The sequence below is a fragment of the Aspergillus nomiae genome (genome assembly GCF_001204775.2).
Source record: "Aspergillus nomiae NRRL 13137 chromosome Unknown contig00104, whole genome shotgun sequence".
NCBI classification, from domain to species: Eukaryota; Fungi; Ascomycota; class Eurotiomycetes; order Eurotiales; family Aspergillaceae; genus Aspergillus; species Aspergillus nomiae.
This window is the reverse complement of record NW_015378159.1, coordinates 1-25395: the sequence shown is the minus strand read 5'-3', so window position 1 is coordinate 25395 and position 25395 is coordinate 1. Positions and strand designations below refer to the sequence as shown.

At 47.8% G+C, this 25395-nt stretch overlaps 7 protein-coding genes across 7 annotated transcripts; 4 read left to right on the top strand and 3 right to left on the bottom strand.

Annotated features, from left to right (window-relative positions):
* Positions 1-3552: 3552 nt before the first annotated feature.
* ANOM_005878 (putative MFS nicotinic acid transporter Tna1) lies at positions 3553-5463 on the top strand (the record flags this gene model as incomplete). The annotated part of the gene is made up of 7 exons (XM_015551135.1): positions 3553-3844; positions 3906-4021; positions 4079-4145; positions 4214-4353; positions 4405-5005; positions 5060-5173; positions 5240-5463. The coding sequence occupies 7 exons, from the start codon at positions 3553-3555 to the stop codon at positions 5461-5463; spliced, it is 1554 nt and encodes a 517-aa protein (XP_015407672.1).
* Positions 5464-5936: 473 nt separating this feature from the next.
* Positions 5937-7487, bottom strand: ANOM_005877 (RHS Repeat protein; the record flags this gene model as incomplete). The annotated part of the gene is made up of 1 exon (XM_015551134.1): positions 5937-7487. The coding sequence occupies one exon, from the start codon at positions 7485-7487 to the stop codon at positions 5937-5939; it is 1551 nt and encodes a 516-aa protein (XP_015407675.1).
* Positions 7488-11324: 3837 nt separating this feature from the next.
* On the top strand, positions 11325-12530 carry ANOM_005876 (uncharacterized protein; the record flags this gene model as incomplete). Its single annotated transcript, XM_015551133.1, has 1 exon — positions 11325-12530. One exon carries the CDS (start codon positions 11325-11327, stop codon positions 12528-12530), a length of 1206 nt encoding a protein of 401 aa, XP_015407676.1.
* Positions 12531-14640: 2110 nt separating this feature from the next.
* ANOM_005875 (uncharacterized protein) lies at positions 14641-15043 on the top strand (the record flags this gene model as incomplete). Its single annotated transcript, XM_015551132.1, has 2 exons — positions 14641-14705; positions 14764-15043. The coding sequence occupies 2 exons, from the start codon at positions 14641-14643 to the stop codon at positions 15041-15043; spliced, it is 345 nt and encodes a 114-aa protein (XP_015407673.1).
* Positions 15044-19701: 4658 nt separating this feature from the next.
* On the top strand, positions 19702-20906 carry ANOM_005874 (uncharacterized protein; the record flags this gene model as incomplete). Its single annotated transcript, XM_015551131.1, has 2 exons — positions 19702-19911; positions 20001-20906. 2 exons carry the CDS (start codon positions 19702-19704, stop codon positions 20904-20906), a joined length of 1116 nt encoding a protein of 371 aa, XP_015407674.1.
* Positions 20907-21613: 707 nt separating this feature from the next.
* ANOM_005873 (uncharacterized protein) lies at positions 21614-23665 on the bottom strand (the record flags this gene model as incomplete). The annotated part of the gene is made up of 4 exons (XM_015551130.1): positions 21614-22807; positions 22862-23066; positions 23134-23525; positions 23585-23665. The coding sequence occupies 4 exons, from the start codon at positions 23663-23665 to the stop codon at positions 21614-21616; spliced, it is 1872 nt and encodes a 623-aa protein (XP_015407677.1).
* Positions 23666-24594: 929 nt separating this feature from the next.
* Positions 24595-25345, bottom strand: ANOM_005872 (uncharacterized protein; the record flags this gene model as incomplete). Its single annotated transcript, XM_015551129.1, has 3 exons — positions 24595-24994; positions 25066-25236; positions 25296-25345. 3 exons carry the CDS (start codon positions 25343-25345, stop codon positions 24595-24597), a joined length of 621 nt encoding a protein of 206 aa, XP_015407678.1.
* Between the last annotated feature and the right edge of the window lie 50 nt (positions 25346-25395).

The following is a 25395-nucleotide window of genomic DNA, read 5'->3' as shown; positions in this document are numbered from 1 at the left end:
CCGGATGTCAACCTCTGCGGTCCCTGGTTCCATCTTGGGAAGACACGTGCCTCGACCGTGCTATCAGTATGGGCCTACAGAGAATAGTATACGAGGTATTTGGAGGTACTATCAAGATCACGAGATGCTGTTTTTCGAATTATAATTGTAGTGAGTATTCATGATCAATGGTCTTGGACTGTCTTTTTTTCTTCTTTTTCTTTTCTTTTCTTTTTTTAACTTTACCATTATCCTAGTAGATAGAAGACTGGATTCCATGTCCAGGGTCATACAATTGACCTCCCCCACGTGCCCTTGACTTTCCCTGCTGCTCGCTCGATTCCCAACTACGGCACGTGCCCCTGTTTCATGAACCAGTTCCTCCAGAACCCGTTGAGTAATAAAGGGTCGAGCCACCGACTATCAGTTCCACCTATCATGTATATCATTATAACAGGTGCATCAATTGGATCCACTTCATTTGTGCGCCCCCATCATCGCTTCCACACTGCGGCCCTGCATCTGGATTGCTTCTAGCCTGTCCGCTCCGTCTTCGCTGCGCCTGACGACTGGTGCCTTCAGCGTTGAATTTGCCACAAGACTCACAGTAGTGTTGTTGGTGGGATCGCTAAGCTGGCCATTTTATTCGTCAGACTGAGCCACAAGATGATCGTGGCATATGGACTCGACAGGATTGATGGGACCTTTTGCCCTGCCGCTCCCCTGACGTGTTCTTTCATGGTGTCACCACAAAAACCTTGGGATGCCTTGGCTGCGTCGTGTGGCACATCCTCTACGCTTTCTAGTGATACTCGATGACCGAGTTCCTGCTCCTTCAGCCTTGCAGAGACCCGATCTGGTGCCACATCATGTTTCTAGAATGAAAAACTGTGTTGCCTGGGTCAGCCGCATGCCTCCCGGGCAACAAACGTATGCCAATGCCCTAGACGGGATAAAGCCCCTTTGCTGTACAGTGTTCCTACCCATTTCCGAGAAGCAATGATAATACTGCGATTCAATGGGATTCCTATCGGCTTTGCCGGTTTCGTATGTTCGTTGGTCGCAAAGAAGACATCGGACACTACTAGACAGGGTTGCACTGTCATTGGCACCATGCCATCAATCCCTCTTTCTCACTGACGCCACTACAGGTCCCATTTGTGCGCGTATTACGCTAAATTCCTAAATAGCATGATGATGTGAAAAGGAGCCGTCGATCCGCCACCTGAATGCGCCACCTAGACGGTCGCCAGGACGGTCATCAATCGAAATTACTCAAGGCAACGCAGAGATTTTCTGTCCATTCGAATGCCCTCTTGGACTGTATCCCCGGGGTCGCACCAGCCTTCCTGAATACTATACGAATACTAATACCTCTCATACTGAACTACAGATAAACTCTTCTTCCCCCAGCAGTTCGACCATCCTCCAAGATATTGGATTGCTCATGTGAGACCCGTCCCAGCCGCTCGAACGTGGTTCAGCATCGCCGCGCGGCGGAGTTCGCGATCTGTGATAGTCGACACTGATCATGATAATGTGTCAGCCTCCCCTCTAACCCCAATTTCGACGCTTGGAATTTTTTCCACATATCGTACGCAACTTCGAAACTCTGGATAAAACATTTAAGGCCGCTCGTCAAGCATCGTGCCTGAGAGGTCCTCAATGGTTGATGCAGCGTATCCGATCACACAGATGTTACTGCCCGGTGGGATGCCGTCAGCGACTAGGAGTTGGCAATTATAATCCCGTCTGTCAGGTGGTTCTGCTAACCCGATCCAAGCATACTCTGTCAGTGATACGGACATCAATTTCGAACCTTGTACTGACGTAGTATATCTTCGGTGCATGTTCATGAGTGGCTTTGCATAGCTCTCGGACATCTTGTGTAAGGCACGCAGCGACCTTGGGCTATCCAGTGTGCTACTTAGTACATTGTAGGGCCCGCGAGAGGTATATCAGGGGTAATATTGGTCCTTTAATCAACGGCCTGGCATCGCTAACCCCTAGATTAGGTGTCTTAGAACTTGTAGGTTCTGTTTTTACACAACGAAAAGTAAATCCTTCTCGAACCCAGATAGTGGCATGGAGGGCTTTTTCTTAATGCGATCCAGCTCCTAGGTATTGCCAATCATGGAAAGCTGTGAACTGTATTTGTGCCACTCACAAAGGGTAAATTCTCCGTATCCTACACTTGCCTAGTTGCATGGACCCGTGCACCACGTCAGATACCATTCCATATTCCATATTCATATACTAGATATCGATTCCTTTCTCTCCTTCCATTTCTTCGTTCTGTTTTATTGCTTTTCTAAATTCTATGGACACCTTTTTCTTTTTTTTTTTTTTTTTTTTTTCCCTCTACTTTTCCCTCTTGCCTCTTCCATTTTGTTTACGAGCAATCCTCTCCCCAGACTGTTAAGTTCTGTATGACGACGTCTTAACAAGGACCGGTGGACTTCACTAGGAAAGTAGGAAATTATATTGACAGTGGGCAGGAGCGCCGCGTTGGTTATGTATCTATTCGTGTTGATTCTTCATATGCTATCAACCTGTTGAGTAAATACACTAGCAGCACTCCAAACTATTCTATCAAGAAACTCTGTAGAGTGGACTGATTACTATTCCGGCAACATAATTTTCACCTCCGATAGTTCGAGGCAGTAGGTAAACTCAATATATATATCTGCAAGGGAACAGACACGTGATGCCATGGTACAACCAGCGTTGTCCTACAGAGAAGCAACCCAAATACACAAGTACAGCTGAGGAAGACAGGGAGTAAGTACATAAAGAACGTTTTCATTTTCCTTGAATTAGATTAACAAGGACATAGAACAAAAGTATCAACATAAGGATTTGCCAAGACAGCCTCCCGCCCGGACCAGACTTATCGGTGATCGCGCCGAAGCATCACAGCATATCTTCAGGTCGAGAGATAGCCTCACCGATATGCGGAATTATCCGTCAATTGCCGCGTCAGAGAGACAAAAAGGCACGTGAGAGAGACTTGTCCGCAAGAAAGGCCGAATTTCAGGCCGCAAACAAGGCGAGACTAGCCCTGGCAACCCCGCACGCTCTGGCCCCCTGAGATTGGTCAATGTCACCTTATCCCGGCGATCTTGCTCGAATCTGGCCGAAAGCCCACTTGGAATCCGGGGTAGTTGGGGTATTGCCCTTCCTCAACAACTCGCGTTTAGTTCCCTTGCAGTTAATTTGAATTGATATTGTCGTGACAAAGTCATGATATGTGAGATGCCAGCCGCTGTCCTTTCCATTCGCATCCTATTCCGGTGTTCTTCGCTCAACATGACATACCTCACCAAGCAAGGGACAATATCTCTCGCTGAACTTGGCACAAGCGCCACAGCTGAACGATACTACGCAAAGCTTGGCTCACGAGGGGTGACCCCACGTTCCGAGGGCAAGGTTGGGGACGCGGGCTAGCTTGAGAGATAGTTAGTTACGAATGTTGTGTTTATAAGCAGGTTGGGACCCTTTGTGTTCCCGCACGATTGCTCCGCTAATTTGAGTTCCTGCTGTCCGACAGATTTCCTTACCTCTCCTTTCAATATGCATAGTCAACCTTCGTCAGACCAGGAGAAGCCGTCGAGCTCCGCCGTGGAAAATGTAGCCGAAAGCTCCCTGGAAGTTGTGGACGAAAAACGGCTACATGATGAGGCACTGCCCGCGTATAGTGTCGAGATGGAGAATCGAATCCTCCACAAGATGGATCTTCGTATCATTCCAATGCTGGCCGTGCTGTATCTGCTCGCCTTCCTGGATCGGGGGAATATTGGCAATGCCAAAATCGAGGGATTGCTGGACGATTTGAATATAACGGGGCCGCAGTACAATTGGTGTTGTATGCACTTCCTCCCTACTCATCTAATGAAGCATGAGGAGCTGACTATCGGTCTCTACAGTGACGGTGTTCTTTTTCACCTACTGTGCATTTGAGCTACCCAGTAACCTGTTGCTGAAGAAAATGAGGCCGTCAAGGTGGTTACCGTTACTCATGGTCGCGTGGGGTATTGTTATGGTATGCCATCGACATTTGTCGTAGCCAAGGTAAAATGGCTGACAGGCTCTGTACTAGACATTGATGGGTGTTGTTCACAATTACGCAGGACTATTGTCCACGCGCATTTTCTTGGGTGTTGCCGGTGAGTCACATAGCCATGTGATGCTACAGCTTATGTTTCCGCTTGGACTGACGATGCCAATTTACTAGAGGCTGGTCTTTATCCCGGAGTTGCATACTACATCACCCTGTGGTACCCTCGACACCGGGCTCAGTACCGACAGGCTTTGTTTTTTAGTGCTGCCAGTATTGCCGGTGCATTCTCAGGACTTCTAGCATACGGAATTGCAGTAGGTACTGTTTCAATCTCAATGATAGAGTTCTAGTAACATATCTTATAGAAAATGGACGGAGTTGGGGGCTACGCCGGCTGGCGCTGGATTTTCATTTTGGAAGGCCTGCTCACTGTATTAGTAGCATGCATCGCTCCGTTCGCCATCCATGACTCTCCCGAAACCGCCAAATTCCTTACAGAAGAAGAACGAACATTCGTGCTTCACATGCTGCGTACTCACAACACAGGAGGAACGTCGGAAGCTACCGAATTTCGCATGAAATATGTAGTTGACGCCCTCCTCGACTGGCAGATTTACGTGTCCATAATTGGTACGTTTTCTTCCCCCAATTGCTCTATGAATGCTGATCAAGTAGTGTACTGGGGTATTACCTGTCCTCTCTACGGTATCTCGCTTTTCCTCCCCTCCATCATCAAGGATCTCGGATATACATCGTCGACAGCCCAATTGCTCACAGTCCCAATCTACATCACGGCGGCTGTAGTCGCCGTCATCGCCGCTTGGCTATCGGATCGCCGAAAGCAACGATCGCCATTTGTTCTCTTCTTCATGGGTCTCATCGCCGCCGGATTTATTATTGTGCTTGCCTCAACCGGAAGAGGTGTGCCGGGCGTGGTGTACTTTGGTGTATTCGTGTCGGTTATTGGTATGTTTATCATTCATTTCCCACGCGTTGAATGTAAGAGTCTGACAGAGACAGGTATCTATCCCGCCTTTCCAGGAAACATCACCTGGCTCAGTGCCAACCTCGCCGGCGACTACAAGCGCGCCTCCGGAATGGCCATTCAAATTGGTCTGGGTAATCTGGCTGGTGGTAAGTCATTCTTTTCTTTGCCAAAATTATTCTCATTCCGGGTAAATGTGGCGCTAACTCATTTAGCGATGGCATCAAATTTCTACCGCTCGCAAGACGCACCAAACTATATCCTCGGACATTCCCTGGAACTGGGCTTTTGTGTCGCTGGCATGATCGCCGCGGTTATGCTTCGTCTATCATATAAAACGATTAACCGGAAACGAGATCAGATGGATGTGTCAGGGCAGGACGAGTCTGAGATGGAGAAGATGGGGGATCGGTCGCCGATGTTTCGATATATGCTATAGAGGACGGAATTTCCTAGTTAGGTTGGGTAGCATTGGTGGACTGCTTGGAGTACGGTTAGGAGACTGCTCATGTTGAACCTCCATAACTACGAAGCTTAATCTTGACCAGTCATAAATATAGAGATACGAAGCTTCATATATCTGACAATGTTCTGGTGCAGTAGAGACCCGGATCACGCAATGGCCATCTTGGCCACAGCCAGACGTGACTGTTGTAGCCGGACAACTTTCCCGTTCAAAATCGCCTGTTTGGCCGTCTCTTGGATAGGATGTGGTATATAGAGAACTATATAGTAGACAGAGAAGACATAATTCAATCAATCCAATCGAGAGTGAATAAACGTGAACATTATGGACAGTGACTCCCTGAGCTGCAGTAGTGGTCAGCCTTCCCTGAGTTCATGGTTATCCGGATACGCATGGTCCCATGTTAATCTTGCCCGTGGGTCTGCGGTTAGCCATATTCTCCGCGGCTAGAAGCGTCCGTGATCTTTGGGCGTAGGAGCATCGACATCAGTAAGGTCAACAGTGCTCAGTACGCGGTCACCCTCTAGAGTGACCTGCTGTTTTGCCACCACATATATGTCGACCAGAGCGCCCCTTGCCGTCGGCAGCTCATGGTAAGTATAGCGCTCAGTGCGGACGGTTGCGCCTTGCTCGGTGCCAGCCGGCACGACCGTTTCTTCCTTGAGGTAGCGCTGGAAGCCGTGGGGATCCGCAGGGCAGTCCGGTCTCTCCCCTTCCGGTGGGTAGTAGGTCCGCTTGACTATGACTTGATTAGGCTGAATCTCCTGGGTCAGGTTGCCCCATTCGTCGAAACTGGTCCTGGTTGTCTCCCTGCGCTCTGAACGGGACTGTGTATTTGAATAAGCGATTTCGACAACGCTCGGCAGTTGGCATTGCGGAGGCTGGCCGCTGAATTCAATGTAGGGTATGGCATGGTAGGCGGTAGCGCGTGTTGTTTTCTGAACCTCCTGCTGCCGTTCAGTTCTAACCAGAAGATGGAAATTGTCATAGTCATTCACGGTTGTAGCCCCGTCTTCAACCCGCGCAGTCGACGTATACTGGTACCCCGCCGGCACTTGATACAGGTTGTCGCCGTCGGGCGTCCAGTCCCGGCCGCCATCGTAACCAAGGAAGTTCTTCGCAGAATAGGTATACGATGTCCTGATGGCGGGCTGTTGATGGTCCGGCTGCAGCTCATGTGAAGTGACATAGGGGATTGTCTCGTACGGTGCTCCATTGGGCAGGCGATGGCCATCTGGTCTGTAATATACGCTCTCAACTGACCCGAGAGGGGTAGTCAGTTGTGTTAGCAAGAGCCACCGACTATCAACTTTCTTGTAGGAGAATTCCCATGGCGACATGTTCTCCCCGGGCGACTGGACTTGTGCCAATTGACCATTCTTTTGGACAAGAGTGAAGACATTCTCATCGGGGGTACCGGGCTGTCGAACGACACGCACCTGGCCATCTCCGTACTGGACTTCGACCAGAACCTCGGCTCCGTCTTGGATCTTGCTGAGCCTGGGCTCGGAGCCTGATGGAGTCCAGGTGAGGGCAATCGCCCGGCCATTGGAAGCGTAGACGGTGATCGGAACAGACCTGTTATAGAGACCATTGCCGTTTGATAGCACCTCTGTCTGGCCGGTTTTATACACAACGTGATATTCAGACCCCAGCTTGGTCGCCTGGAAGCTTTGAAGCTTTTGATCAACAACGATAAACCGGTCATTTATCTCGGTGGCCTTGAAGCTCTCTCCGGTGGAGAGCACTAACGTCTTCGTATCTGGGTCATAAAAAGGGAGATGAAAGGCCCAGCCAGTTCCCAGGCCAGAGTCCACTGTGTTCAGGGGATTATAGAACAGCGACAACTTGAATGAGGGCAAGTCCCGCGAGTGACTTGGTGTCTCATACAGATCCACGCTGAACGTGTATAGCCCCGTGCGCGGATCGACGCCGCTTTCTAGGAACGAGCCGAAGTTGAAGGCTTGGGAATAGATGGAGCTCTGACCGGTAGACATTGTTTTTTGTTTTTGAGTTTTGGGGTTTCGAGAAAGATAGAGTAGAGGAATAGAGAGAAACCGGGGCCTTGTCCAAGCGAGGCGAGAAAATGTTCCGACGGGGGGACAATGGGCAGGGGTAACAAGATACAAATACGAACTACCATGCTATATCTGTTGCAATATGGAAGGCCTGCACACGGTCTGACCGTGAGAATATCTACCTACTACTCCACGAGCTTGCATGACATACCGCTCTAGACAGTGTGCCATGTTGGTGCCCAACTCCCGGTCAGTCCGGTGGACCTATCACGGCATTCGAGCGATAGTCTCGGTTTCCCAGTTGCCACAGAAGATCGGCGGGGTGCATTTCGACAACACTGAAGCTTATGCAAGATTTCTTTTCTGAGGTAGCAATGCAGATTCAGATAGTTTATCAGCATACACCGATCACCTCCACGGTAGTACTGGATATCGTGGTAAACCACTTCTAGCTTAGATAGATATCGATCTACGTATTTAAATACCAGTTAGCTCCTAATAGCCCCGCAGCACTGCCTTTACGATACGTTATTTATGCACCTCTCTTCACGTCTTCAGCTATCCATGTGACAGCTGAACCAGGAATACGCAGAGCACTGCAAAGCTAAACTGGGAACACAGTTTCTTCTGTCATCAGGATACGCGAGCATCCTGATAGCTCTCCCATGAGCCACGACATGCGCGCTAAAGCTCTACGAAGTGCACTCTTTGCAGGGGGTACACCCCGACTATGTTATAGACATAAAATTCGGTTACTTCTATCTGGACATAGTAGCGATGAGCTGTCGCTTGGATATACTAAAGACAGGCTAGTGAGAACTGCAGCTGTATGATGAGCTGGCACTTCCGCCATGGCCGATCATGTCAACAAGTCATTAGAGCGGTTTTGGCAACCTATGAAATCCGCCCCGAACAGATTCAGAAATTAACGCTCGGTTTAGGGTTCAGGTTCAAGGCCTAGATCCCGCGCCGGGGAACGCAATGGGTTGGGTTGGGTTGAATAAAATTGTAAAACCCACCTGCCCACTTTGAGCGATAGTTTAAATTTTAAAGGACATTAACGTATTTCTATTTTAGTTGGAAACATTGTCACTTCTGAAACTCTACAAATTAATTCAGACTTTCAATATATTAGGTAGATTTCGATTGAATATAGAATCGTCACCGACATGGCGGTGTACCAGGATTACTCGACGGGACTATAAATCCCTCCAGCGACTGCCGTGATGGCTCGGTTAAACCTCTTGAAAACCAGCCCTAATAAAGAATATAGTTTCTAGACTACCTTTCACTCCACAAGCAAACTCCAACAGACTGTGTCTGTACTTCCGGAAAATCGTACCCCGTGTGAAGTGGAACTCTGGGAAATACCGATATCACTCAGATATTGCATGAGACGCTGTTAATCTAATAAGGGGTGAAGCTAAGTTTACAATATAAAGCCATATAGGAAAGGTTATACTAGAAGACAGATCTAAGGAAGCCTCTACTTACTCGATATGATATCGGATAGCAATAACGTATTATCTTAGTACCGTATACTCTATCCATCTCGGTGGTTGTGATTCACACTGATAAAGTGAAGGGTCATGATTACCGACATTATTTCGAAGAGGCTTCATGAGAAGTCTCAAATCAGGATGGTCAGGACTTCGGAAGGAAGGTCAAGTATGAATCGCACATCCCAAGGCAACAAAATAGACACCTTTCGATGGTTGGCAATACCATGCCATTCACTTCCCTGCCGATCATTACAAAATGTACACTCCTTGGAGCAGCAGCGATACGCAAGGAAGATCACTATAACGTTAGATAGGGAAGCATTTGTTGATATGTTCACTGAGCAAAGTCGTGATATTAAAGTATGTCATAAGACCAAATGGAAAGAGGTATTCGGAAATAAATTGTCAACTGGCATTGAACCTTCCACCCTAAATTGTTACTTCCTATTGATTAAGTATCCTCGGGATTGGGCTAGTTGATCCATTTCTATACACTAACATATTAAGCAGGCAAATAGAAAAGTTCAAGAAAATGTTCGACGAAATTCTGTTATACATAAGTCCACTGGCTTTTGAATCTTGAAAGCAAGGTTGTGACCAGAGAATGCCACTAAAAATGGAAGAACGGTATTTTATCCGAGCGCTGAAGAATAATGGTAAATATGTCGAGTAGAGACCATTGGAGTTGGAGATGGGAATTGCAGTATTATGGTATTGTACTGATAATGAGGAGAAAGCGCAGGAAGCGTCGGTCGGACTCCAAGTTCAATATCTATGGAACGGAAACAGGAGTCAGAAACATGCGTCGAAAAAATTAAAATAAAAAATAAAATAAAACAAAAAACCAGAACTAACCGGTGAAGGTGAATTGTGGACCACGGAAACACTTCCAAACCACGAGGATGGAAGGCGGGCAGGTTACCAATAGCGTCACCAGGGAGATGATGGCCTCGGCGGATAACATGGTATGGTCTATACGATATAGTATATGTGAAAGCAGTGTGGTGGATAGATAAACAAGGGGGTGTAAAGGTAGAAGTATCGACAAGGGACAAAGGATGCAGAGTAATAGGCTCCCCGCGTAGAGGAATTGTTTTGTGGTTTTGCGGGAGTATTAGAAACGCTGATTATGTACTATACAGTGTCTATGAGTTGAGGGAAAAAGGTATCTAGTATAAGGGTATGAGATGAGGTATGACGTCCTGTGCACTAAAGGTCCGACGTCCGTGCCTGGCCGTACCGGATATGACCATACGAATACGCATCATACACAGCCGTATTTCCGATCCATCTCAAGCCACAGCACTCACTAGCCACAGTCAATACGCCACGTCAACCAGCCACACCTTATGGAGCTTTCACCATTGAAGAGGGTTGTTTTGGTACCTGCAACTTGGAATGTTGTACATAGTACTTCAACCTCCCACAAACACCTCCTTGGGTGTATAACATTGAAGATAGATCCTACTAGGTCGCACCAGACGAAACATTCTAACAAGCAGTCACACTATCTCGTGTCCCATGACAATATTTAGAGAATCAGAGCTCGTATTGCCCTAAAGCGTTTGGGTTAAAGTATCTAAAGTTTATACTAACTAGTACTTGTGTACCTCCTAAGTATGTACGTACTCCGTACTCCGTATATACCTCACCTCTGTACAGAGTACGGAGGAGATACATGAAATTAGCTGGAATGCCGCGTATTGTATCGGTATTGTAAATGGAGTAATTCCACATTGTCCGGATCCTCGTGTTCGTCCGCCGATCTACCGCGAGCGAGAGCGGAGCCTCAATCTTATTGACAGCCTTGTGGGGTCCAAACTGTAGGAGGTCACGCCATTTGATCTAATCCCCAGTTGTCCAACTACGCACCCTTCGAATATTGAATAAGCTTAGGGAGACCTGGAGAAGGCGATGGACATGACGCAAGCAGTTGTCAGTACTACACGGCGCCAAACCAAGCGAAAGAGATCATCAACAGGTTGCCGCACCTGTCGGTAAGATTGAGATGAACTGGGCTCCCTGAGATCGTCAGGCCTTGTCTAATTCTCAAAACAGATCGCGCCATGTCAAATGTGATGAATTCCCCGACACCTGCAGAAATTGCAGCTCCACCGGTCGCATTTGTGAGGGGTACGATATGCATCGATTAACTTATGCACGGTCCACACTATCCCTTCCTATTGTTGGAAGTCATATATGCCGCGCACTAAACACAGATGAAAGACGATACTTTTCATATTTCCAACACCATGTTATCGCAAACTTCGTTGCCTTTTTTGACTGGCAGCTATGGCAACGGCTAGTCTTGCAGATGGTAGACGCAGAACCGGCAGTTTATCATGCGGTTAACATGTTAGCTGCCATCCATGAGGACTCAGTAGCCAGCAAAATGCAGCTGACCGGCACACGCCTGGATGACCCTCGACATTTGTTTGCTCTGGAACAGTCGACCCGATCTTTGGCACTTTTGCGTAAGCGCGGCTGGTCCCACGACCCTCAACTACGGGAGGTTACTTTAATGTGTTGCCTGCTTTTTACCTTGTCTGAATTCCTGTTGGGAAATTATACCATTGCCTTCCAACATCTGCGTGGTGGAATTCGCATCCTGAATGAGGAACAGCAGGTGGAGCCTAGCGGTAAGGAGCAGGATCTAGTGGAGGCTTTTAGACGATTAGATATTATGGGCGCGCATTATGGGATAGGGCCGTACATGACCAGCAACATGCGTCTCGAGGAACAGGGGATGTGGAACTGCATGCCAGAAAAGTTCAAGAACCTCACAGAGGCCCTACAAGCTGTCAGACACGTGATGGGCATCGAGGTTCCCTGGGTGACAAAATGCTGGTCACTCTCCGAGGCCGAAATCCTAGCCAACTTTGAACAGTTGTGTCAGAAGCAACGGGCAATCTTGGCAGCGTTTGACGAATTTGCCGAAAAGTTCGAAATGTTGTGCCAAAATAAATACTCCACACTCAGCCCGAAAGAACAACGAGGAGCGGATCTCCTTCGACTGCAATATCTCTCCCAAACCCTGACTGTCAAGATCTGTCTGACGCATGGGCCAGTTCCGGAGTATTTGACGCCTGAGTTTGTGACCCTCCTTGCCGCCCACAAAGCGTTTATCCACAAGTCACCCGAGCGGCCCTCGATATTCCTGGATATTGGCATCATTTCCGGGCTGTATTGTGTATCGAATAGATGTCCAGACCACCGAGTCCGTCTGCAAGCCATCGAAGTCTTGCAGTCGTGGCCACACTTTCAGGGCATGATGAATTCTAACCTTGTGTCTGCGATAGCAATAGTAAGGATGCAATCAGAATCGGGCCAGTGCTGTCAGCAAGAAACAACGCCTATCTCCTTTGACACGGAACAAAGTCTCACTCGTTTGTTATTCGATACATTGACCTCTACTCAGCAAGCCAGCTGCTGGCCATCGATACAATATGGTAACGCCCTGCAGGGTACGACGCGGGGTGCGAAGACGGAAAACGGCTTGTTGACAACAGTCCCGCAATGACTCGCAAGACAATACTATTGGTCTTTCGAAGTTTTGCCGGTTGTGTTGTTTCAAGTTTGCAAACCAAACAGGCGCATCTATTCCTATACTCGCAGTGATGCCGAGAGATATGTTCATCATCAGTATACCCTCAAAGATATATTCACAACAAGGATGGTCCTCGCAGATACGTAGACTAAGTCAACGAGCCAAGAGTTGTCTGTCTTCTTTTCCTTTCTCTTATTTTCTGTTTCTTCCAGGGATTGCTTGGAAATTAGTAACCAGAAAGGCTCTGCCACCCCTTTTATACGTTCGCCTTGCTACATGCAACACATTTCCCAGATTCTCGTAGCGCGTCCTTTCCCACCTTACCACTGTCAATTTCATATATACCGAGGAAAGGTGTTGTATTATCGATTACCTCGCAGCAATAAAGACCTTCTTGTTGCGGGGATTCCCTCGGCCTGGTCAGTCTAGCTTTAAGGCCTTACCGTAGAGCGACTAGTCTAGAGGTAAAGAGTCGCGTTTATGACGGAAAGAAGACGCATGTGAAAATCACAAGGCCCACGAGGGCCCAGCAGAATATCAGAACGTAGTAACCAGTGCGTCGCGACAAAATAACACCGACAGAATCAAGAGGACCAAGGCAAGGTTGTGGTCAACGGCCCATAGTAGCTTCGGCGACAATACCCAATTAACAAGGATATCCCTGAGGAAAAGGACAACTGTCGTAGCAGCCGTTAAATCCAGAATCACTCTCGGGGTCTAACACTAAGGTCATCAAAATGGGTTGCCCCAGGGAGCCAACGGAGAATCGCGTTTCAAGTCGATGTTGGTCGAACCGGGGATGCGAAGACAGGCTGGAGGATTCTCGCAAGGCAGGGCAATAAACCGAGTCCTTACATAAGTCTCCACATAGCTCAGGCGGTTGGAGTAGTATATGCTGGATGACGTAGAGCTCCTGAGCTATGTGCTGGTTTCGGGGCGAAGTTGTGCAGTGGGCCCGTTGATCTTTATGTAATGAATTCAGTTAGACCGCCGATGTGGTGAGCTGATCAGTCACATCACGATGTGGAATGTGGGTATCCCTTCGTATTCATAAATCGGGTATGGAGTAGTAGAAGACCAAAGCTGGGTCAAAATTGTATTAGTGTGCATAATTCCCTCTTGTGCCTACTGGTAATGGAGCTTAGATCATGTTAGGGCATCTCTGGAACACCATCCGGATCTCGCCCCCATAGAGATCTGCAGGACCAACAAAAACAAAGCTTTTTAGACAGCTTGATTGACCAAGATGTCTTGGACCCCAAGCTGTGTCATGTCTCGGCTATACATCAACCGAACGATGCTCTTCCTGACTCGACGTAGATCGAGCAAGGTTTGAAATCGATCGCAAATATTAGATTTCCGCGTGTTCACTGTGGGTCATCGGGGTTTGGGGCCCCATTTCTGTTTGAATGCTACTGAACATCCTTCCATGTTGGGTAATGGTACAGCCTCATGTCCGCCGTGATCCGATATACTTCAGGTCGATGCGGGACCCTGCAGCAAGGGATGGCTAACTGGTGACTGCATTACGAAATGAATGCTTAGTACGTTTCTGGATATAATGAATTGTGCGCAAGTGATAGTAAGCATGGCCGGTTCTGCTGTGGCCTGAGAGAAATAGAAATGGTCACTAACACAAGATTGGAAAAGGAATACTTCTCCAATGAGGATAGAGTCATGGATATCGACTCGGGCGAAGTAAATGTGGGAATCATCCGATATCCGACGAGATATCTCCTGCCTGTATAGGAAGGGAACTGCATCGGAGTCAATTCACCTCCGTGATGTGGCAGTAATGTGGATAGTCGCCTGCATCAATCTCGCCCTTACATCAAATCATCCTCAACGAGGGCAAGAAGCTTCAATGCGCGAGAGCGCTTGGAGGTCTCCACGGTCAGATTGGAGTCACTTCCACCAGATGCGCAACGTAATCCTCCCTCTCGAACCGAGGACAATGACCTCCCATGTGTATTATAAAAGGATGGCAATTCCCCGGTTCTGAATCTCATAGCAATCAGATCCCAAGACATCCAGCACTCGCAATCACCACACCACAAACCACAACACTCTCAAATCTATCACAATGCAATTCACTACTCTCATCAACGTCGCACTCTTTGTGACTGGCAGCCTTGGCTATGCCAACAAGTAAGCTTTCCCTTATACATTCTCTGGCCGAACTTGCTAACGGGAACTGCCCATAAAGCTGCAAAGGCTCGAGCAACTCTCCTAGCATCACCGATTGCCAGGAGGCTATCCGAAGGATTGACGAGGGTAAAGACTACGGTGATGGGTCTGAATTCTCGGTTGGAAACTGCTACATGGTCTATGCCACCAACGGTGCCGGAGAACACAAGCTCGACGGCAAGACCATTCGTAACACCGCACAATCGATCCTGGACTCCTGTGGCCACCACAAGGGAAGCTACGGCACCAACAACGACTGCGACTCTTGCCACGTCACCATCAACTATAGAGCCCCTTAGAGGTTCTAGGAAAGCATTGGACGACGTTTCTGTGAACCTGGCTATTTTACGGCAGGTGGAACTTGCTATGGAAAGGAAAAGGCGGGCGGATGAGTTGTTGGAGAACTTTGTTGACCCAGCTGGGTTTTACTACTTGCACATATACAGCTAGTCAGACAGACAACGCAGATATGAACGTCACCAATTGACGATGTTTCATTGACTTACCATTGATACTACTGATGCGTATACCTTTCCTGCGGCATCCGATACCAAGTTAGATATACCGCCTGTAATTCTAGTCCGCCTATCCAGTTGGGGGCGTTGGACCGTGTTGATCGCAATATAGAGATTTTGTGTGATTTCAGACCTCTCAAAAGCCCATTTTTGTAGAGAAATTCACTCATCTACCCTACCCAATTCAATGCTCTGAATAATTGGCAAACTCGGCAGACTTAGGAAAGCATTATTGAAAATATTTCATACGTTCAACACCCCAGAGAAGTCAAATACTAACTGACTATAGTAAGTTGCTATCCGACCTTGTGAATCAAATCAGGGAGAGCTCCTGAAGTTCAATTCTACCACTAGTTTGGGGTAAGGACATTGTCATCATTTATTGTCTACTAATCTACACTGTAACACAGCCCGTAGTCACAAAGTATACAAGAATCACAAGTTACATTTACAAAGATCCAGTAAGACAAACTGGCCGAAACATAAGGGCAGGAGGTATTCATTCACGACATCATAGATACAGAACCCACACAGACTTTATAAAATCCCCGAAAGCTTTTAGCCCTATCAGACAAATCCTAAAAAGCATAAAAATTGGTCCAAGTGGTACAGTTAAGTATATAGTTTACTTTAAATATGCTGCCTGATATCCTCGCCCAAGTTTCTTCCGGCATTTAGTATCTGTTGAACCTCAAGATACCCACTTCGAGCAGCATAGCTCATTGGAGTGCGGCAATAAAGGTCACAACAACTGGGGACTGAGCCCATATCCAACAGAAACTCTACCATTTTCACCGAGCCGCACCTGGCCGCGTAGTGCAAAAGAGTTCCTAGACCACTTCGTTCATTTATTAGATAATTTGGTAAATCGACGTCTAATAACTTGTTGATTTACAACTTATTATATCCTGGGTCTTGGTTATAGATAAATTGTAAAACTACAAAACTTCCATTTCGCATCGCAGCGTAATGTAAAAGCTACCCATGATAAATTTAACCTCCTTTACTAAATAATAATTGAATACTCTCAAGAAATGCATCTCTAACAACGTAAGAGAGCGATATACAATCACGAATACAGCATATCCTGTTAAGATCCGCGCCGTGATTCAGAAACCATTCAAGGAGTTTCTTATCTTCAAAGGTATAGCTAGTAGAGCTATCAGCCGAGCCAAACGATAACAGGATTGCTGTAGGACTTACACTAATGCTAATAGGATGAAATCATTTATATCTATGTTGATATCCAAGCCATGAGACACAAACAACTCAAGAATCGCGTAATCCCTGTTTTGTGTCGCAAGAACAAAGTACTCAACGGTAGCTGGGATGCCGTTGTCTAGATGTTTCTTAGTTTTGGGGCCGTTTCTGGCCTCCATGGCAAGCCTCAGCTCTTTGTGTAGATATGTCATGGTGTCTGGTTGGACTGCGTTGATAAATACGGCAGACCCCAGGTTTAAATGGCAGCCTGTATTTGAATCACGTGTTCATCTGACATATCTACCATCGCGTTTTGGACGAGCTTTGGTGGACGGAGAGGCAGTTGACGTGAAGATGAGCGCGGTTGGTTTGGTTTCATTTGTTGGCTCTGGAGTGAAAGCGATCGGTACCTAAAATTTGAACAGCTGTATGGCAGTCATGGCAACGTCGAAGCGTGCTATGTTGGCGCATATTCCTCCGCTGCCTGGACCTACGACAGAGCCCGAATGCATCAAGCGTAGTGGATGGTGCGATACTGTGTTGTTGTAACTCCAACACCATCGCTCGAGAGGCATTCTACCCTGCCAGCTGTTGTGGTTGCATCCACGATATATCAGCAGGATACTCGCCCAAGGGAGGAAATATCAACGGAAGATTGGCACAAAAGTCACAATTTCTACTCTTCTAAGTGGAGCATTCTCTCACAGGCTGTTGAATGTTTTATGCTGGACATTTGAGACAAACAATAATACACACAAAATCCTGGCCTTCCTCTCACCTTCTACGTCAAGACCTGCAGATTGAAATTGCATAGTACAGCGAGTCAGTCTGCAGGACACCAGATTTGTACCACTATACCCACATGGACCAAGGGATTATCATGAAAAACATACCATTTTCGGCTATTAGTCCTCAGGCCCTTGTTAATAAAGATTATCAAGGCTTTCGCAAAGCTTTCGGCGACTTTCCGATCCCTATATTACTCCAGGAGCACTGGTCTATATATTGTTAGCGGAATCCTGACCCGGACCCCACCCGTGTCTGACTTTTGTAATTTAATCTGAAACTAGATTAACCACTGTAGGTAAAAGACAAGTGAACTGTATAAATTCATATGAGTCGGAACTGAAGCTTGAAGATCCATTGCCCCTTAGGCTAGGGAGCAACCTAAAATGATTGAAGGAATATTAGGGGCGAATGGGAGAAACTCAAATTGCGTATCACAAGATCAACGGTCAAATAGGTTTGACATTGATAATCACATTATTATTTGATGCGCGAACATATCTAGTAGTGGATGTACACTGCTATCGTAGGTTCTCATATTGCGCGTATTGAACCTGGAATCAGTCCCCACAGGCAGGAGTTTTCTGTACCATCATCCCATCCCAGAATGAACTTGGCAAAAGAAAAGAAAATAGAAGTACTCGTGAAGAACGAAGAGCAAAGGAAAAAATAAAAAATAAAAATAAAATGGAAGATGGAAAAGGGCAAAGGGCAAAGGGCAAAGAAAGGAAACTCCGGCTGCAAATCCCGAAAGCTTTTCAGCTGGACTTGCCAATCGCTATAATACGGAGTAGAGAAACGAAGCCAATGGGTACACACGCCGTTGATCATTTTCTCCACTGTCATCGTGGCTAACATGGCAGCAGGTATCCTATGGATCGACAGGATGAGAGTGGAGCCCTGAACCAGGGTGGACGCAAACAATTTCATCGCCATAGAAGACGCTAGGAGTAGACAGTGAGTGGTTCCCTATACACGAAGAGGGTGAAAAAGCAGCCCGGTGAAATTTGTTACATGCTGGGGAGCCATCCAAAAGAACTGGCCTACCGTGAGCATGGGTACAGAAAATCCAGTGGTTCTCAGCCACATTTCCGTTGCGCTTCCCTAAAATTGCATTGCTTTGGGAGTAGTATTGGCGACTATGGTAATATTAGGGCAAATATTCATGATAAGGCATTTTATCCAATATGCACTCGCTGGTCAGGGTAGAGGTTAGGGTTCCAAGGGAAGGATAGATTGCAGGCTGAGTACACGCATCGCCATACTTACTGGTCCACGAGCCATGGCAAGTGGAAGTCTAACAAAGACTAAGTGTAGTATATAACAGGGCCAAGGGCAGGTCTTTTGAAACACAAGAATGGGCGTGTAAAGGTCATGGGCGATCAAACTGTGTTTTACCCTGGCCTGTGCTCGTCTACACTGCCGTTTCCATCTGGCTGGGAACTCTGTGTGATTATCCATAACTCTAATCTGAGACTGAAAAGTTGGCATGCTGAGACTACGAGATCCTGCAGGAGCCGAAATTTGTGTCAAGTGGAATTGGGCTGGCGGTTTATCCTATCATGTTGGTGACCATTCGACCCACCAGGAAAGTTCCCAAGCAGAAATGCCTTAGGGTTGGGTATCGTAGCCAATCAGGGTCACGGATTTGTTAAGCTTCGGCGCCATCAGCAGATCATTTTCAACTCCAACGAACGGATTGTCCAAGCTTAATTACCCTGGAGGTACTCCGGAGTATATTCCAGGCCTTTTGCTTGACAAGGACCTTCGAACCGTGTCGTATCATTTTCCTCCGTGGGTATCGTTTGCGCGTGAGAAGCTGAATAAATTATCAAGTTAGCTAACCAAATCCGTCTTCCCGACGGATCCCGACTCGGCCTTACATTCTGACATAGGTCTAGAACGTGCGCTATAGGGAGGACTATAGACTAGTTCTCTTAGCTTACACCATCATATGGCAGCGATCTTCGCTTCATTTGACTAGTCGGTCGATCGCCTGGCGTTTCAAAACCAGTCTCAGACACAGAGGAGGCACGAAGAAAAGGTTCTCGTGTTGATTATTATGTCCCCATTTGAAATGAGGGATTATAGAACGAGCCATCTCCTATCAATCGACTATTGTGAATGTCGCCTATCGGGCGAAGGAAGGTTTGCAGCCTCCAGCGTTATTCCGATGTCTCTCAAAAGTGGATCTTTCTCCACCGAGTTCTGGTTGATATGTCTACTGAATATAGTTGGGGATCATGACGTCGCTGACTGTACCAAACAGACAGGATTGACAAAAGTACAGCATATATTTAACTGTAACAACGGTCTGTAGATGCCGGCCACACTATGTAGACATATCACGCCCTCCAACACCCCACCCTTCTTCGCGCCTCTTGTGTCCTTTTATTACTTTAATGTTGCTCCACTGCCTGTGGCGGGCCTGAAGAATTTTTCTGGCATTGACCACAATGCCTGGGGGTATACGGCCTCCACCTGAAGTAATGCTATCGTGGCCGAAACCAAATGTGATCGACCCGGAGTCGCATGGACCATCAAGTATTGTCCTCGCATCCGTTTTTGGCGGCATTGCGTTGGTGACGGTTGGAGTTCGACTTTGGGCGAGGTGCGTTATCCAGCGTCGAGGCGGTTGGGATGACTTCTATGCTGGATTGGCTGTGGTATTTGCATTAACTGTGTACACGATTATCGTCAAATAGCTAACTGTTTAGGTCCCCGTTCTCGGATTAGCAGTTGCATTTGTCCTCAGTGCGCTCTTCACCAGCCGTCGCAGAAGCAGCATAAACTGACGCTAACAGGCTCGGAAGTCTACGGCGCAAACCTCCACACATGGGACAATACACTTCCCAAGCTTCTCGCCCAACGCCAGCTGGCACTGGCAATGGAGATGCTCTATGTGATCGGCTCTGGACTAGTGCGAACCTCTGTTCTCCTCTTCTACCGTCGAATGGGCTTCCGGTCGATATCGCGAGGTTTCATGCTCGCTACGTGGATCAGCATATATTCCGTCGTCGGATCCAGTGTTGCGTTTCTCGCGGTTATCTTCGGGTCATGCCAGCCAATCCACGCCTACTGGAACCAGATTGATCCGTTATGGAGGGAATCGCATACATGGAAGTGCTACAATGAAGCGGCACATATCATCGTCGCGACAGTTGTCGCGCTTATCCAAGATGCAGTTGTGACTACGCTTCCGGCGATCTTGTGCTGGAACCTGCGGATCTCGTTCCGTGAGAAGATCGCCCTTGGTTCCATATTCGTCGTGGGGTACTTGACCCCCGTTATTGCTGGAATAAGACTCTACTTCATTGTTCTATTGTATTATTTCTCCTATGATGCGTCCAGGACTAGTTGGTATTGTTGGATGCTGGCCATGATGGAATTGCTTATCGCAATTACATGTTCGAGTTTACCAGCTGCCCGGGTCTTTTGCAACCAGTACAAGTCTTATGTTAATTTTGTGGGCACCGCAAAAGGGATTAAGTCGGTTTTCAGCAGAAGTATATCCCGAAAGTCCATCTCCGCCGAACGGTCGAGGAGAGCCTCCTCGAGCACTGTCAAGTTGACCGAGCCGGCCCATTCCAAAGTTTCCAACACGTTTACAGATGAAGGGCCTGACATAGAGCTGGGTAGAGTGCAGAAGATGCCTGTATAGTAAAACTATGTGTACACACTGCCCTATGAGGATCGCCTCTGCAGACACTAAATCAGAGCATTCGCTGGTACGAATGATACTTGTTTCGCATTCTATAGCTGGGCGCTTGTATTGATAGACTGGGATGGGTTTAACCATACAGAGTAGCTCCAGAAAATTTGTAGGTGGGAATTAGGCGTTCAGGATAATATTGAGGTGGCTATCTATATAGAAGAGATTATTTCCTAACCCTACATCCGTGGCCATAACCACCTTTTAGAAAGTTTACAGACCGCCTGCTATTGATGCAAGGGGTGCATGTTAATCATGCGCTGCAACATAGATCGAGCTGTACAGATGCCCAAACAAGATCAAAGCCTCCTACTACCTAGCGTCTGACCCACAATAGAGTGGACCATAATATTGCATTCCGAAGGCCTCGCTAGATGTTGAGTGGCAACTTTTGTCGATCCTTCTTCTGCCTATTTGCGTCAATCGCTGCAATTCGACCACAATGCAGAAGAAATTCGAGCAACCGGTGTTTTGTTTAACCATCTCAATCCAGACTACTCTTCAGTATTGAGAATGTGTCAAATTTCGAAGGGAATTACATGTATATAAGCTGTTTGTTAGATACATGTGGCCCACGTAAGATATACATGCCATACGCCTCGGTTCTCCAGCAGTTCATAGTATGTACAACGTACAACTAGAAAACTTTGTCATCCTTAAACCCGACACAGAGCGCCATACACCGTATCCTCCAGTGGAACCTCCCTCCACTCCTCGCTTCCCACGCAGGTAGGGCAGTAGAACACATGGTCCGGGTCGTATTCATCCTTTATGGCCCGAAGTCGAGGATAATTGTCACCGAAAAAATCAGTTTGCCACCAACGATTGTGTCGGTCGCCATCATTCATGTAGCTGCCCATATTCGGGGCCAACGCCCTCAATGCATCGGTCTTTCGGTAAGTGGTATCATGCTGCATCCTTTTCAATGACATGTCGTCTGCATCTTCCGGCAAGATCGACGTTGGGATAGCAAGAAGATAAGCGTTGCGCCAGGCGGGATGGACACCTACGTAGCGATCTGTGGAAGGATTAGTGGGGCTATTAAGGACCTTTCCTCCACCGACGAGAAAAAGCATGGTCCATATGGTTGCCTTTTGCGGAACATCAGGGGAGTTTGTGGACGTGACACGGAGCATCTCTTTAAGCTGTGCTGTGTCGCCCGTGAGAGACGCCTTGTCGAGAAGGCGCGACGTGAGCGCCATCTTGCTAAATCCAACCTGTTGCTCAGCCCTTGTCGCGGCAGTATAATAGTCCCCAAACGAGGAATAACGCTCCCAACTCTCCTGGATCATGATCCCAGAGCCATTGTATTTCCGTAGCCGTTGCATAAGCGTTGCATGGACAAATCGTTGCGCTTCTTCCAAGGCATCATCGCTGTCGTCCAGCTTCGCGAAGACATGAGAATAGCCACCGTTCTCCATGACTGGTATCGGGGCTGTCGCAATTGGAGAATCTATTTTGTCAATCCCCCATCCGCCATACCCTGAAAAGCCGCCGTCAGATAAGGTGGGATATGCGGAAAGGATTTCCGCAACCACGTCGATAAGCACCATAGTGGTAGCTAATGGGTCTTTGCGGCTGGGTAATGGGTAGATAATGAGAGTATGTGTAATGGCTGGACGGGATGGATGCGCCTTCAGCGTGGCTGACACTACTACTCCGTATGTTCCACCACCACCTCCACGCAGGGCGAAGAAGAGATCTCTATTCTCGCAGGCATTGGCAGTTACGAGCTCGCCAGATGCTAGGATGACCTTCAGTTCTAGGACTTGGTCGACAGCAAGGCCGAAGTCGCGACTGGCGGGAGAGTGCCCTCCACCTTGGAGATAGCCGCCCAGCACGCCGACCGTCTTACAATACTAGGTTAGCTACGAGCTCCTTCAATGAATGATGAACTCACTTACTGGATCCTGACCACCGACAACTATCAAATCTCGCTCAAAGGCAGCAGCGTAGAGGTCACCCCAGAGATAGCCTCCTCGAACAGTGAAGGCGCTTCCTGTCCAGCTAGTGTGTTGGCACTGGCTGGGAGACTGGTATTCCTCATGGTATTCAAGACCCTCTTGGATATACTTGAGCCATATCTGTAAGCTGCCATATCCTTGTGACCTGTGTGTGCTTGAGTGTTAGCAGCAATGCTTCATAGATAGTTTCTCCCATATGGCGTTGTGCATACCGCCCAAGCAGGTCGTGACCAGTATTCCTTATAACAAGTCGCAGGTTATGCGTCTTGGCAAATTGGATTCCTTCCGCCACATCTTCAGGCTCTGTGGCATTGATGGTATACACAGGCGCTGGGCCGAGGTCACATTCAGTCTGTGGTGTGCCTGTCGGTGTCGACACAACAGGACAGGCGTAGTCAAGTGGATAACAATATCCTGTCGGCTGAAGGGATTGAAAGGTTGAATTCGACCATTGATCGACAATAGTATCACACAGCTTCTGGTCATCCTCATCTCCATAGTAGCAAGGTTCAGCAACGGGTGTGTTTCGTATCAGCTTGCCCGAGACAGCGTCGTTCAATTCGGCCCAATCGGTCAGCGTGGGCCAGCATTCTTCATTCGGGGCCTGTGAAGAATGACATATCAGCAAAGCTTAATGAAAGGTAAAGATAAAAGCAAACTCACACATTTGCAGTCTTCACGAGCAGCACTCTGCCCAACCAGAGCTATAAGCCCAAGGGCTACTAAGGACACAGTTAATGCCATTGGTAAGAGCAAGGTTCACACCCTACCATACTCGAGGCAGAGGTCCACGTAGAAATACAAGCTCCCAATCACGGCGGTCAAGGAGAGCGGTATCACGAGGCCTCGTCATCATGGTCCTGATGCATATAAGCACAATGAAAGCTACCAGCCTGTGCTGTATAACGGGCTTGCATATCGACGTGTTCGTGGTGCTGCAGCTGCGGGCGCCGTTGCGATCCACCGATTGGCAGATCCTCGCGGCGGGCAGGAGATCCAATATGCAAGATATCCACGCTAAAAAGCAATAAATGCAGCCGCGCGTTTTTAGTATCCCCGATGGATCATCCGAGGATCGCCAGGCACACATGTGACTGGTGGATTCGTGTGCCGTGCCCAACAATCCAGCATTAGGGCGTGTGGATGGCTTTCTTGGCGGTGGTTATGGATATCTTGCTGGAGCGGTGCGGCAAACTGTACTTATTCACAAATGTCAGCAGGTCCTGCAATTTTTCTTTCTGGGAAGCAATGGCGGTCTCAATAGCTTAACCAAAATTAGACCCCCGGAGTTGATAACTATGATACGTTCCTTCTTTGGTGGTACGACAGCTCGATATTACGGTCCGGTTCTCGGCCTACGCTGGGCCTAACATGATTGAATAGATGTTCAATTGCAATACCTTCAGTGTGAGCTTGGAGCCTGGGGCATAATAGTATAGTAGAATACCTTATGTTTCATTTCTCGTAGAGAACAGCAAAGGCAGCAAAAATAACCTCCCAGTGTCCCCGTTGTAAGTATAACGCAATGGTAAAGCCCCCAGAGTGATATCAACTTTGATTGGAGGTTGACAAAGAGATGGGCGCACACTCAGGGTGCCTTTATAGGGGATTCACAGCACTATTCATGGGTCCTAGTAGATAATTGGCGAGCAAAGCTGCACAGAGCCAGAGTCTCATTCGTCATCGTCGTCATCGTCATCATCGTCGTCCTCAAACCAACCCTCTACGATCTTATTGACATCATAGAAAGGGAAACCCATCTCTTCCCTCTGCGCATTGATCCTCTCATATCGCTCCCGTACCATGTCGAGGATCTCGCGTTTCATTTCTGCATATCCCCCGTCACATTTAGCATCGCCTCTATGAAGCCTATCTGTATAGTATTCTATTACTCTCAACGCGTCTTTGTCGTCCATGGCAAAATTGTAACCCAGGCAGACGGGACAGGCCTGATCCACACCACACCCACCCCAAAGGTCTGGAAACAGGCGGGCAGGGCCACAACCGGGACAATAATAATGGAGGCCATCACAAAACGGGCACTCACCACCCCAGTAGTTCATCAGCACATCGCTATGTAAGAAGGCTTAGCATACTAGCGTCCTTCCAGGCTCACACAGAAGGGAGCAGATAGACATACGTACCGTCCATGGGGGTTCACGCGGTATTCCACCTGACAGTCCTCAGGGAACTGAGCCACATACGCACTGAGTGGACGCGCGGAAGCGTCAACGCTTGCTTCACTCGCAGTGTCATCGTCATCTGATGTATCATCGCCTTCCCCCTTGTTAAAATAGACGTCTGGGCCGGACACTCTACAGTATCCCGGTTTTTCAGATAGTGTACTCCCACTTGTCGCACGGTGATTCGTGACGTTTTGGGATTTGAGCTTCGGCTGCCAGGGGATAATTCGACAAGGAGCATGGCGGGCTTTTGCCCCGGAGCGAAAAGAAGGATAAGGTCGCCCGCAAAAA